At 32.3% G+C, this 14,217-nt stretch overlaps 2 protein-coding genes across 2 annotated transcripts; both read left to right on the top strand.

The window, feature by feature from the left end:
* Positions 1–4,786: 4,786 nt before the first annotated feature.
* Bma-sel-1 (Uncharacterized protein) lies at positions 4,787–9,785 on the top strand (the record flags this gene model as incomplete). The annotated part of the gene is made up of 14 exons (XM_001900579.2): positions 4,787–4,915; positions 5,044–5,125; positions 5,263–5,374; positions 5,503–5,672; positions 5,972–6,189; positions 6,346–6,492; positions 6,602–6,697; positions 7,638–7,841; positions 7,924–8,074; positions 8,288–8,398; positions 8,496–8,699; positions 8,817–9,064; positions 9,315–9,437; positions 9,660–9,785. The coding sequence occupies 14 exons, from the start codon at positions 4,787–4,789 to the stop codon at positions 9,783–9,785; spliced, it is 2,121 nt and encodes a 706-aa protein (XP_001900614.2).
* Positions 9,786–10,704: 919 nt separating this feature from the next.
* Bma-mrps-5 (Uncharacterized protein) lies at positions 10,705–14,064 on the top strand (the record flags this gene model as incomplete). The annotated part of the gene is made up of 9 exons (XM_001900580.2): positions 10,705–10,765; positions 10,873–10,992; positions 11,065–11,206; positions 11,324–11,459; positions 11,706–12,011; positions 12,160–12,241; positions 13,229–13,380; positions 13,602–13,733; positions 13,903–14,064. The coding sequence occupies 9 exons, from the start codon at positions 10,705–10,707 to the stop codon at positions 14,062–14,064; spliced, it is 1,293 nt and encodes a 430-aa protein (XP_001900615.1).
* Positions 14,065–14,217: the final 153 nt, after the last annotated feature.

The raw sequence follows: 14,217 nt of genomic DNA, 5'->3' as shown, positions 1-14,217 counted from the left end.
AAATAATAAATGAAAAAGAAATGTTTTCTGGTGAATGATTCTTTGGTGTTTATAAAGTTGTCAAAATGAGAGTGATTTATAATGTTTTCGGACACAAAGATAATTATGTGAAGAAAAAACTGTGTTAAAGAATACCTGATACGAATGACTAAAAGACCGAAAATATTTTTATGCACTGATTTTCGGTATTTTGATCATTATGGACAAAATTGGTAACAAATAGAAAAATGGGAATTTAATTAGATTCAAGATAAACAAAGAAAAGGCATGACAAATTGGTTAAATGAGGGATAAAAAATTAGTTAAATGATTCATCGTATTACAATTTAAACAATTAATTTTTACACGAAATAATTCTATTACTATAATTTATATTCTCCATTGAAGGAATTATGTGAGCTTCGGGTGGGAGAATGTAGCGAAAAGTGTTTTATTTTTGTCCTTCCTTATTTATTAAATGTGTTTTTATTAATTCCAAGAGTAGATCACTGATTTCTCATTAATTTGAATTCTTACTATGAAGTAAGTGGAAAATAAATTGGATTCACTCAAATTTCATTTTAAAAGCAATCGCTACAACTGATATTGCAAGAGTAATTAACCAGCGATATTTATTTGCCATTATTTGGTCAAATTTGCAAGTTCTTCTTTCATTAATCCAGTGGTTCGGTTGAATTCGTTTTCCAGCTATTCTGTCAGTACTTCTCCTCCTTTACTAAAAAAGTTCACTTCTGATTCATATTGGATTCAGTCCTTTCTCGTTGTAAATTAGTATTTCCATTTCTGCATTTCATAACCATATCCGTATATGAGTTGGAATACAATGGCTACTTCTTATTGATGTGACGTTTGGGTTAACATTTCAATCACAATTCAACCTTTCAGGAGTGTTAGTGGTGTGCCGGATATCCATTTGCAGTTTTTCGTTGTTGTCACTTGTTTTGACATTAAGGAGATCTTCGTTTTCAATAATAAGACTTTTACTGGAGAATTTATTTACTCTTCGCTTCTGTTTGAAGTTTGCTATATTTTTTTGAACTTTTGTTCAAGTTCATCGAGCTATGGACTCCTCTTGTTTATTGGCTTCATTTATAGAATCCTTCAATGTTGCTAATTAGTCCTTCGTTTATTTCTGTTAAATTTTTAAAGGTATAACACATTTACAGGTCGATTTGACTCATAAGCATGGTATTACAAAGAGTCCTTTCCTTGGATATTAAATTTATAAATTTCAAAGTCCAGACAGTTATCCTTACTAACCTCGACTATTTGCTAAATTGATCTATGTCGATTAATTGAACGTTTTGTTGATACTAAGATCTGCAACAATCTACTGGTCTTTCGCCTATCTTTGCTATGATATTCAACTATATGATATATTCCCAAAATGGCCATTTTGGCCCTTTTGTCACTCTTCTTCTGTCATCTTTGTCCTTTTCACCATATTCACAATTCATGAGTTAAAGAGGAGAAAGTCCACACCTTTGACAGGAGCAATTTCATATTTAGCAATACCAAAACAGCTTCCTTATCTCCTTAACAAGGTATATCGTATCGAAGCAACATATGCAACTGAGGAGGCATCCGAAAACACACGAAATTCGATTGGTCGCGAAAAGTTGATTATAACAGTAGTTTGTTGCACAAATACTGTCGGCTTACTATCCTTTTCCAAAGGTTTCGAAAAAATAGTTGCCACGAATTGCAAAATCGATCTTTTGTTTGGTTCTTCTTGACAGATTTACTTCTATAATTTTCCAGACAATAGTTAGGAATAGCTGATAGTAAAAAGGTTGATGATATTATTCCAAATGGAACTCTTTGAAACCAGCAATGCTAATTATTATTTTCCTTTAGCATCCTCGAATATTTTTTAACCAAAGGAATAGAGTACAGTTTCTTTCTGTTGCGAGTAATTAAAACTGTAAAAATATCTCTTCAACATCTGCTATTACGATTTTTTGATATATTCCCAGTGTATTAGTGTTAATAAAATTTATAGTAATTTGACTAGAAAGGTGAAGTACATAAGATTTACCTTATTTTTAATTGATTTTATTACTAAATAAAATTTTTTAGAGAAAAATGAAGTCAACGTGATCCAATATCTTTAACGGATTTTAATCTGTTGCATCTCCACTTAAAATTTTTGTTAGGTTTATTGCTTAAACCACAGACGTGGTGTTAATTGCAAAATTGATGTCCTTTAAATTATCATAGAAAGCGAATTGAATATTAGTAGATGCTGCCAGTGAATCTTCATTTTAAGCAATGTGTCGAAAAAAAAAAACGATTTATAATTAATATGTTAAAATAAAACTGCATCCATGAGACTAAAGATTGTAATAATTGAATATCCTTTAGACAACTAAAAACTGTTTCAAATTATATTTCATGTAAATAATCATTTATCCAATACATATCTTCCAGTTGTAACTGACTTATTTGTATTGTTTAAAAATTTTCAATTATTAACAAAGACTATGTTTATTGCTTAATATGCTGGAAATTACTCTGTTCGAAACGAAATCTGCTTGCAATGTCAAAATATTGTAAAGATCTTCCCATCCAGTAGTCATCATCCTCAGAGCAATGTTACTATGCAATAAATAAACATCGTTGATAGTTTCAGGCACAGTTCAACTGCTCTCTCAACTTATCTAATTCGATTCATTTAAAATTCAAAACCTAGGAAATATCAATATATTGTTGCTTTAGATTAATACTTCTGTAATTCTAAACCGCAACCAACAAAGATTCCCCATTAAAGATAACTTTTCAATAAGTAGATCATCATTTTCATGTAACTTTCTTTCAAATCTTTTGTTGTAATTATCAAACAAAAGTATTTTTTAGAGAAAAATGAAATCAAAGCGATCCAATATTTCTAATGAATTTTACATTTAAAGTTCTTCATTTTTAGGCTAAAATTTCTACAGGTTTATTGCTTAAACTATAAAAGTGATGTCTTTTGCAAAATTGAGATCTTTTAAATTATTTGTCACTAGAAAACTGAAGTAAAAATTATTAAATACTGGCAGTGAATTTTTATTTTAACAACTGATCAACATTTTGATATTAACTTTTCTAAACCTATTGTTGTAATTACTAAAAAGACACTACTTGTAAAATTCAGTTCATTTTCAAATGAGATTATTATTAAAGAAAATTAATTTATGGAAAAAATGAAGTGAAACTGATATTTTTAACGAATTCGGATTTTGAAAGTAGTCTCCAGAAATTGTCTAAAATTCAGCATTGAATGAGGTAGTTCAGAAATCTAAAGGTGGTCTATAACTGCTTATTAAAAGCAGATAATACAGAATCCACACTAAAAAGAGATCCAGAATTTTGCATTAAAACGATATAGTCCAGAAATAGGGAAGTAAATAATAACAAAACGATAACGAGACAGACTTCAGAATTAAGATTCATCATTTTTTTTTAAACAATTTCCAATTCGAAATGATAATAAAACTTCAGAACTAAAATTCATTAAAAATATTAGATCATTTTGTTTTCATTTTTCCTCAGAAATTAATTCGTTTAGTGATAGTACCAGTTACGTTTCTAATAATAAATAATTTAAAAGTTTTGCAATTAACATCACTTTCGTAATTTGAGCAATAAATCTAACAAATTTTAGATATCAAAAAAATATCAAAATTTTGATATTAAAATTCGTTAAAAATATTGGATCATTTGATCTAATTTTCTCGCTAGAAATTGACTTTCTTTAGCAACAATATCAATTCTAGAGATAGAGGTACAAAATTCTTATTACTCTGGAGATATTTAAAACTCTAAAGATGGCCCAGAATTCCGAATTAAAGCGAAATGATTGGAAATTCTGGACACAAATCAGAATTTTATCTTAAATAGGGTAGTTCAGAAATCCAGAAATGATCCATAATTGTTCATTAAAACGAGACAGCCCAGAATCTTCCATAACTGCTTAATAAAACGAATTAGCCCAGAATTCTAGAGAAACACTGTGATTGAGTTCTCACTTTGATTATTATATAAATGGTAAAAAGGTACTGCACCCTTATTAATAACACCATAGTGCTGAGTTGACAATAATAAAAAATTGGTAGCGACATTTCCCATGGTTAACTTCGTCACGGTGAAATTTTACATTCAAATAGAAATTCCTCAGCTGTCATAAATCAGTTTAGATTTCCTAAAATAGTCATTCTCAACAGCAAATCAGTCTGCTAGCAACTACGACGACATCTCTCCGACATCTCTATCTCTCCCTGTCAAGTCAAAATGGAGTTGAAGCAATCACGCTGGAAGATTATTGTGCTGCAATACGCTCGGCGAATCATTCTGTTGACGTAGTACGTCTGTCTTCCTTTACATCCTGTGGGCAGGTTGTTGTCTCAGGGGTTCAGGTGAGTTAAGGAACTCTCGGGGAGACCTGTTCTCATCTCATCACAGAGTGTTACCCATACTTGAATGGATGTTAATGACGAAATACTCACCACTTATCAATATGAAAGACATGGCAGTTTTTCATATCTTTTTTAGTCCTTTCTCTTCGTCTGCTCGAAAATCATTGCATAAGATGGACAGTGTAACTTGTAGTGATATCTCTCGGACGGTAATAGGAAGCATACACGTTTATTAGATCTTGCAAATATGCTGTAGATTTTGGATGCTTGTGTCGTTCCGTTTACTGCTAATATGGAAATGGTATCTCCACTTCTCTTTGCTCATTTCTTTTAAAAAAAGAAAGAAATCTCTTGATTCATATGTTAATTTTTGTTTTAGGTTTGCGATAATGATAATAAGGTGGGTTGTAGTTCTGCTGTTTTCTGCACTATTTGTATTTGGAATTAAACCAAATTCCCCACGATTAAAAGGCGATAATCCCACCACCGATATTGAGGACGAAGAATCCGAAAAAAAGGTTGCTTCACTTAAGGTTCAGTAACATGTCAATAAGGTTTTCTAATTCATGATGTTTCACTTTTTTAAGATTCATTATTTAAGTTTAATTTTGGTTATTCACTTTCTTAAGTTTTCAATGACTTTCAGGAGGAACGGACTAGTGATAGATTAGTGTTGCTAAATAATGATGGGGAAACGATGGATACAATGAGTCAAAAGCAGTCTCCTGGTATTTATATATTTGATTTATTTTATTGCTTGGTAATTTATGAAACATATAAGTGGTACTTTTCTTTGTTCGGTACACATTGCTACTGGTAGTTCTAAGAGAGAAGAGATTTTCCTGTTTAAGATTCTTGTTTTTAGCAACGTATGATATTACAAACGATGATATTGAAAGAATGTCGAACGCAGCAATTGAAGTTTCAACAGTTCCATCAGCTGGTGATGAGTTTACAAAAGAAAAAGTGGCAGAAGGGTAAACATTGAGAAAAACAGATTAGTTAGAAATTCAAATAAAGATATTAGTCGATGCAAGATTCATATTAATGCTAATTGTCGTTTGACTTTTGATTTCTTTGATTCACTCTTACTATTTACTTGCAGAAGCGAAACTGAAAAAACAGAAACAGAAAAAAGAGGAGATGAATTATACCGTACTGCAATGCGATTTCTGGATAAAGGGCGAGCTGCTTCAAGTGAGGCTAAAAAAGCTGCGTACAGGCTTCTGGATGAAGCTGCCCAACTGAAACACAAAGAGGCAATGAAGTTAACTGGTGCGTTATGTGTGCTTTATGTAAACTTGTATTATTTTCCATGGATAATTGCTCCGTCATAGTTATTCATAATTTTAAACAAGTGCAGAAACGCAGGGATATCTACATTTTTAGTCATTTTGTAGGTATCAGATGCGATTAATGTTGTTTGCATTTATGTAACTATCTTTTTTGTATTCTTGGTCGAATTACTCTTCAGAGATTTGAATATATAATGATTGTAATGTTTTTACATTGGGAGATTTTTCTTTTTTTGTGATTTGAGAAATTGTCATAAGAATAACTGATATCTTTTCTAGCTTATGCATACTTATTTGGTGATTATACGCGGTGGAATATTGATGAAGCACGAGCAATATTTGAAGAACTGGCATCGGGTGGCTCAGCTGATGCGCAACTGGCATTAGGGTTCATGCATGCTACTGGTTTAGGTGCTACGGAATCTTCGCAAGCAAAAGCACTAATTTACTACACTTTCTCTGCTTTGGGTGGAAATCCTTTGGCTCAGATGGCCTTAGTATATCTTTTGCTCTCTTCATGTTTGCAGTTGTAATTGAGATTAAAGTCTTAGTAATGTATTTTCACTGCTGCGGAAAGACCGTTATGTGATGATTTGGTGGTCTTTTTCACTTTTCGTGCTGAACTTGTCGCTTGATTGCTTCTCTAATTTTAGGGTTACCGGCATTGGTCCGGTATCTCCGTGCAACAAAATTGTGAGCGTGCACTTACTTGGTATAGAAAAGTAGCTCAGCGTGTAAATGAGCAAGTTCGCATCTCAGGTGGTACAGCGATGCAGCGAATACGATTGCCTGATGAACAGGTTTACAATATATATAGTTTTTTACGTTTCTGCAAATGAAAAATTTTGAATTTCTATTTGCTGGACACCTACTTACTATATTCCATCCTCCTAACCAAAAGTTTTTTAGGACACTGTCAGCACTTCTTCATCCAGTTCGATTCTCGACTCCAACTTGTTAAATTATTACAAGTATTTGGCAGATAAAGGCGATTTGCAAGCACAGGTAAAGTATTCCATATGCTGAACTGTAATATTTTTAGTTTCATGATGCAGTTGAATTTATTAGTTCCTTGCATTTGTTAAATTGCGCTCAAAAAAAATTGGATATGAAAGTCAGTTATTTACGCCTGTGATTGTTTTATTTAGAATCACATTTGTTGGTATCATTCTGTTTGACATCAAGTTTGATGTCCATTTAATTAAGAGAATTCGCCGTGGTACTCTTGCTGAAATTCTCACTTTTTGAGTAGGTTAAAACTGTTGGAACAGTGATGAATTAAGTGTGATTCTGGATTCTTCTGCTATAACAGCAATTTTATTGCTATTATAATTTGTTTACGAGGAAAATACCTTTTACTAGAAACTTGATAGTAGGACATTAGAAAGCGAAATACTCATTTCTTATATTAAATGAAAATCATCGAACGATTAGCATTTCTTAAGAAGATAATATTGATGAAAAACAATTCCTAGATCAGGTACGTGGTTAAAAGCAAGATGAGCTGTTTTTGTTGAGGTAAATCATTGGTTTTACGGTAAAATCTAAGTCCTGAATTCAAGACCAAAATTATTGCCCTTTTTATCGCAAAGTACGGTCGTGCAAACTGAAAATAATAATTCATCAGAATGGATCAAGTTTCAAAACTGTACGATATAAGATGAAACGAAGTATAAGTTAAAATTTATTGTGACGGCAGTTTTTTCAATAAAATAATATGGAAAATTCTTTTTTTTCCTAGAACTGTTTATTTTCTTGCTGTGGTAGTTTGATTCTTCCATGCAAAATGAAAGAATTTCGAACTCTGCTTGTGGAAACAAGCTAAAAAGAGTGTTTTATTAACGAGTTAAATCTGTGATTATCCATATAAATGTGTTTGCTATCAATTCTGCTGTACGTATTACTTTTTTTTTTAATAACTTGCTTCTACTAATGGAAATTTAAGGTTGGTCTTGGTCAGCTATACTTAACTGGTGGACGAGGAGTAGAGCAAAACATGGATTTAGCTAGTCAGTATTTTTCAACAGCTGCTCAGGCAGGCAGCACCAATGCATATGCATACCTGGGCAAAATGTATTTGGACGGCACACCAGCGACACCGCAAGATAATGCTACTGCTTTTCAGTTTTTCAAAAAGGCAGCAGATAAGGTATAGATGTTTCGATTCATTTCTATATGTTATCAATTTAATGGTAATTTAACTAGCAGTAAATATTTGCTATGATTTATAGGGAAATCCAGTTGGACAGAGTGGCCTAGCCATAATGTATATGTATGGTAAAGGGGTAAAACAGGATTATATCAAAGCAGCGAAATTGTTTACATTAGCCGCTGAACAAGGATGGGTTGATGGGCAATTAAATCTGGGCTATCTTCATTTCAGTAAGCTCATAATTTTCTTGCATTTTGAGTTTTCTTTTTTGACTATTTATTGTCATGTTTCTCGAATCAATAAGATATTTTGTTATTCCAGTTTAGGAGCAGACGACAACAAAGTATAGCTTCAAATACTTACTCTTAGTAGATATTTGAAACAATTCTTAATGGTTAACTGCCTCTTGGAATTAGCTCATGATAATGAATTTGTATTTTCAGGAGGGCTTGGCGTAAAGAGGGACTTCAAGTTGGCCATAAAATATTTTCAACTAGCTTCGCAGTCAGGGCATGTCAATGCATATTTTAATCTGGCACAAATTCATGCAACAGGTTCATTTGTTTTCATTCTGAACTTGTTGTTTGATTTTATAATGTTCCACTTGCTTCAGCTCTTTGTAAAATATACTGTATGAATTTGATAATTTAGGTACTGGTGTACCTCGAAATTGTCATACAGCTGTTGAACTATACAAAAATGTTGCTGAACGAGGACGTTGGTCGGAACGTCTCATGGAGGCATATGCTAGTTATCGTGGTGGGCGGGTAGACGAAGCTGCGTTTAAATATCTTTTCTTAGCTGAACTTGGTTATGAACCAGCACAGACCAATTTCGCCTATATTATTGATCGTGGTAAGTTTTCCGAGTGACATTGTAAATGTCTTAAAAGCTTATTGATTTTCTGTGTAAAAGCTTATTAATTTTTAAAAGTTTATTAATTTTCTGTGTCATAATTCTTCCAGTTTTTAGGGGAATCGAATCTGTTTCCAAATGAAGAGGCATTACAACGTGCTTTACTTCATTGGCAACGCTCGGCTAATCAGGATTATGCTTATGCGCGCATAAAATTAGGGGATTATTATTATTACGGATATGGTACTCCTGTTGATTACGAAATGGCAGCAGCGCAGTATAAAATTGCTAGTGACCGACATCAGGCTGCACAGGCGATGTTTAATTTAGGCTACATGCATGAGCAAGGTCTTGGTATCAATAAGGTTTGTTTTTGAAGTAGTTTCTTTTTATTGTGCCTATTCCAGAAATTTATTCAAGGTTTGTGTTAATTCTCCTGCAACATGTACAGTTTTCTTGTCATTATCCTGCATTTGTAACACTAAATTTTGTTTATGTTGGTTTTTTATTATCTTACAATATTTTTTAAAAATTATATTCAATAATGAAACTAAGAGCAGAGTTTCAAAACAAATGTCTAGATTTAAAAATAAAAAAAAAAATGAATATATTTAGGATATGCATTTGGCCAAACGATTTTATGATATGGCAGCAGAAACAAGTACAGATGCTTATATGCCAGTTAGTCTCGCTCTTATGAAACTCACCGCTTTGTTCTTAGTGGAACATTTTAAAGAGGTTAGCTTGGAAATGCACTACGCAAGTCTTTAAGCCACAGAAAATTAGTGAATAAAGTTTCGTACTTCATATGCTGACTCTGTTCTCAAAATCGCATGCTGTTAATTTTGGCAAAGGAAAATAATTTATTGTATCTCCTTTTCTATTTGTAATTCATGGAGATGGGTTTTGGATTTTTGTTGCTTCTAAATTATGTTAACTAAGAATAGAAGTTTTTTTCAGAATTCTTTTGTGACAATGCTCGATTATGTCTTCGGTGCTAACTGGGATTTGTATGTGATAACGTTATTTCTTGGTTTAATATTTATATTATGGATGGGTTACAGAAGACAAAGGATTGTGCATTGAGATATCTTCAAGTTACAAATGCTGTGCAAAGCTTCCTTTTCATTATCTCTTGAAAACATGGGAATAAATGTAATATTTACAGAAATGCGTTATTATATTCATTTTGCAATTGTTATACCTGTAATATACTTCATGGACTTATATTTCTTCTTTTCCATGTTGCATTGTTCAGATGTTAAGGAAGCTGATTCTTAAAGAAAAGGTTATTTATTCATTGTTTTTTAGATTTAGTATGACAACTTTGGTATAATGTTTGAGTTAATTTCCTGGGATACAAATTTTTTATCGTTTTCTTTTTATTTGCACATGTTTCTAAACCAAGTTCGCGAATACGGGTAAATGCATCGTACATTTAACACACGCAAGTGTTAACTTATTCACTTTATTATCACTGATTTTGTTTTTTTTTTTTTTTTTTTTTTTTTTTAATCTTGCATATTTAAAGAGTTATCTGTTTGTTCCGTTGTGTTTCATATTTTTATGTCCATTGCTTTTAGGAAGTGTACTGATTATAACAAATAAAATTCTCATAATGGAGTGTTTTTTCCAGAAAGTATTATTCCAAAGCATTATATATATATACGCAATTGTCACCTTCACTAAATAAAAAACTGAAACTGCATACAGTAATGATGCAAGTAATTCTTGCATACTGTGGTCTGCTCTCGCATGCGAAAGCGCACTTTGGATTGTGCAGTACTGTATGCAAATAACTCATTCATTAATGGTTAATGTGAGGGTCGATTAAACGGGATAGTTGTTTTTCTGTCAAACTTCATAATACGAAGAGTGTGAGATAAATGATAGGTTGTTCGCATGTTTATATTTTTTTTCAGCTTTTAATGGGATAATTATTGTGATGCCGTCTAGCAATACGAGTAATTAACTTAGATCGGTTTCGTAAAACTTTTTGTGCAGAATGGCGTCGTTAATCCCGTTCAGTCAAGTACGACAGAATACCGTCAACTTTTTCATGAGAAGTTTGCATTTGAGTGGATGTTTTTAATGAAATCAAATTATAACTTTTTGATGTAATTCCAGTGTTTTTAAGTTGCTGAGCTAGTAAACTGCAGCTTTTCATATTTAGAACCTGCTCGAGAGCTGTGGAAGACTGTTACATCACTTTCGCCAGCTGGTATTAAAAAAGGACGAGCCAAAACTCGACAAAGTGTTTTAAACCTTCAAAAGTTTTACCGTATTGGTGCGGGTGAGTTACCCATTTTATATATTATAATATATGTGTTCTGAAAACTCATTTTGTTTCGAATGGTCTGTTTAGGTCCTATAAAAGTAAAATATCCTGGTCTGAATTCGCCTCTAACTATGCCAAACGATGAGCCAATGACGGTGATGGAGAAAACAACGGAAGAGGTTGATGCTGTCGAAGAACGTCTGAAAAATATCATAGCCACTCGACCTTCGTTAGTTACTTTTTGTTATGATGCAAATTTAAATTCAAATACTCAAAACTGCCAGGATTAATTCTGTTTTCTTTAAAGTGGGACTTCAAGCCCTTATTTTAACTATAAATTTTATAGGAAAAAAAGAGTAAAAGAAAAATTACATCCGTTGGAACGTGGTTTTGTTGGCACTCGAGTTGAAGGTCAAAAATTGGGTCCACCACCCCCTGTTGGTGATATTTGTTTTGATGACTTTCAAAGCTATTGCCTTCAGGTGCTTATGTTTTGTATGTAGATCCAATGTTGACATTGTAAAGAGGTTGAAGTTGAGCATGAGTTAAAGTAGGATGTGTAATGATAATAAAGATAGATTAAGTAATGGTGATGAATAATGGATAAAGAAGTATTTCACATTTATGGCAATAATGATTGCTCATGATACTATGGAAGTAAATCTGTCGATATGCTTTTCCATCATGTTAATTTATTTGAACTACTTGTGTTTCTCTATATATTGTAGCTTCGCAGAACCACGAATATGACATCGTACGGTCGACAACACACGATGTCAGCTTTAATTATCACGGGTAACGGGAATGGTCTTGGTGGTTATGCAATCGGTAAAGCTGGTCTGAAACATCATATTCGTGCTATTGTGAATGGTATGAAAATGGCATCAAGAAAACTGGTATACGTGGAGCTCTTAGAGAATCGTACAATTTATCAAGATTTCTATGCCGAATGTCGTGGTACCCGTATTTTTGCTCAGAGAAGACCAAAAGATTTTGGTGTAGTCGCTCATCCGAGACTTGTGAAAATTTGTGAGGTAATCATATCTTTTTTTGGAAAGAAATTTCCTGTGTGGTCATCGTTCATTAAGTTTGATAGCTCTTCAAGTCACCAAAAAAAAGCTTCGTTTGCATGTGTTGATTCTCTTGTTCTTATATGTAAAGGCTTTTGTTTCAAATTTTCAGGTACTTGGTATTAAAGATCTGGAATGTAAGGTGATAGGTTCCACTAGAAATTATATCGCACTTACGCACGCTTTCTTTATAGGTGAGTTCATTGTCGTCTTATTTTTTTAATCTTATTTTTTATTGTGAAATTTCAATAATCCATACACCTTTTTCATTTCATTCCTTTTGTATCCATATTATGTGATGGTAATGAAATTCATAATATCCATAGTTTTTTCTCTGAAGTTTAATTTCACTTTATTAGTCTATATCGTTGTGATATTTCTCGAGATTTCTTCTATGTTTGGTCGTGGCTTCTTGCAACAGTAAGTCATGAAAAAATTGTGATCACCATTTCAGTCTTAGGTCTATGTTCTGAATTATCTTTCTACTAATGCTCGATAGACTGATCCTATCAATTATTATCTCTCAAAAAGTTTTTTCCCAAAATTCGGGTTGGTAGCGTTTGTTTGATATTAGTTGATGTGTGGTATATCACATCTTCATTTGGTACCAGAGGAGTCAATAGGAGCTTAGTTACTAGCATTATTGTTGGTCCAATACTGAAGGAAATTCTCTTGACATGGAGACATATCTCTTCTTTATTTTCACAAAAGCCATGGAATGACTCTTAGAATGAATACGAATGTTATCAGTGATTACGCATTTTCTGTAAAATCAAAATCAGGTTATAAGTGGTGATAGTATGTATTATCTTCTGCTTGTACATATCTTACTTAATTTTTTGTTGACAACACGGAATAAGAAAGTTCGAAATGGATTTAAATTTATATTCCCAATCATTCCTCTCCTTTCAAACTATTCGAAATGATTTTTCTCGAGAGTTATTATAATTCGTTTATCAGATTTGCATATGCTTCCACAGTATTATGTTTTCTACATTATGGTTACTTGAGTTTTTCTATACGCTATTTTTAGTCTCATCAAAAAAATTTATGGAGTAATTTATAATTACTTCAGGGATGGAATTTGGAAACGACTTTTAACAAATAATGAAGATGATACTAGTCCTTTTTTGAATTTATGCGTTTTATTTCCTTTACTTATTATCAGTGATTGTTTTTAGGCCTTTTAAATCAAGAAACTCATCTACAGCTCGCAGAACGCAAAAAGTTGCATGTTGTTGAACTTTCTCCACATAGGAGATATTTTCCTGTCAAAGTTGCGTCTCCTTTGCAATTAGAATTGAGAACAGAACGAGATATTGAATCTAAAGAAGTGAGTTCAACTACTTGTTATGCTCCTGGTATTTTTTTTCAAAAAATATTGATAAAAGTATTGATATTTTTGATATTTTTTTAAAAGTATTGATATTTTTGATATAAAAATATTGATATTTTTTTTCAAAAAATATTGAAAAAATATTGATTTTATTTTCAAAAAAAAGATAATTGATAAAAGGAAGTAAAATTATTCTTACTGGAGAATTTGATTTTCAGAAATTATTATTAAATGATTTTTATGGCGAAGGACGTTTGCCGCTAATCAAAAAGCAGGTCCCGTTCTATGCAAATCTCTCTAATCATCTTGCTGCCGAGGCGCTCAAACATCGCTTCAGAAATAGGGATAAAGTGCTTTTTATTTTTGAAAAGCATTTTTTTCTGGATAAAGAAAACCTCACTCACATTAACCATTTCTGATAGGCTGTACTTTGATTGTAGGTTAAACACATTTTAAACTAATTAAAAGTTACCATTTCATTAAAAACAATTTTTTTTTTTTTTTCTTGTAATTTTTTAGAGCATGATACGGTTGATGGCTGATGATGTTGTGTCGCGCTGGACTCGTGATGAACGCCGGAAGTGGGCTAAACAAAAATACCAGGATATGATAAATGGATTGGTTCCGTTGCCGAGAGGAATTGGCTTGTCGGAAATTCTGCCTAAGTCTGAGGAAAGATAATTATTGGATGGATACTGCATTTTTGATTTTCTTAGATAGAGCATAATTCATGAAGTGCAAAAATTCTTTCCCATAAATGGTTTCTTAATGAATTCGAAGTTGTTAAACTTCCCAAAATAAAACATTTCATTTGAAGAAGCAATCTAAATTCGA

This window comes from Brugia malayi (genome assembly GCF_000002995.4).
Source record: "Brugia malayi strain FR3 genome assembly, contig: Bm_v4_Chr1_scaffold_001, whole genome shotgun sequence".
NCBI classification, from domain to species: Eukaryota; Metazoa; Nematoda; class Chromadorea; order Rhabditida; family Onchocercidae; genus Brugia; species Brugia malayi.
Note: the sequence above shows the minus strand (reverse complement) of the source record. Positions and strands in the feature narration are given on the sequence as shown.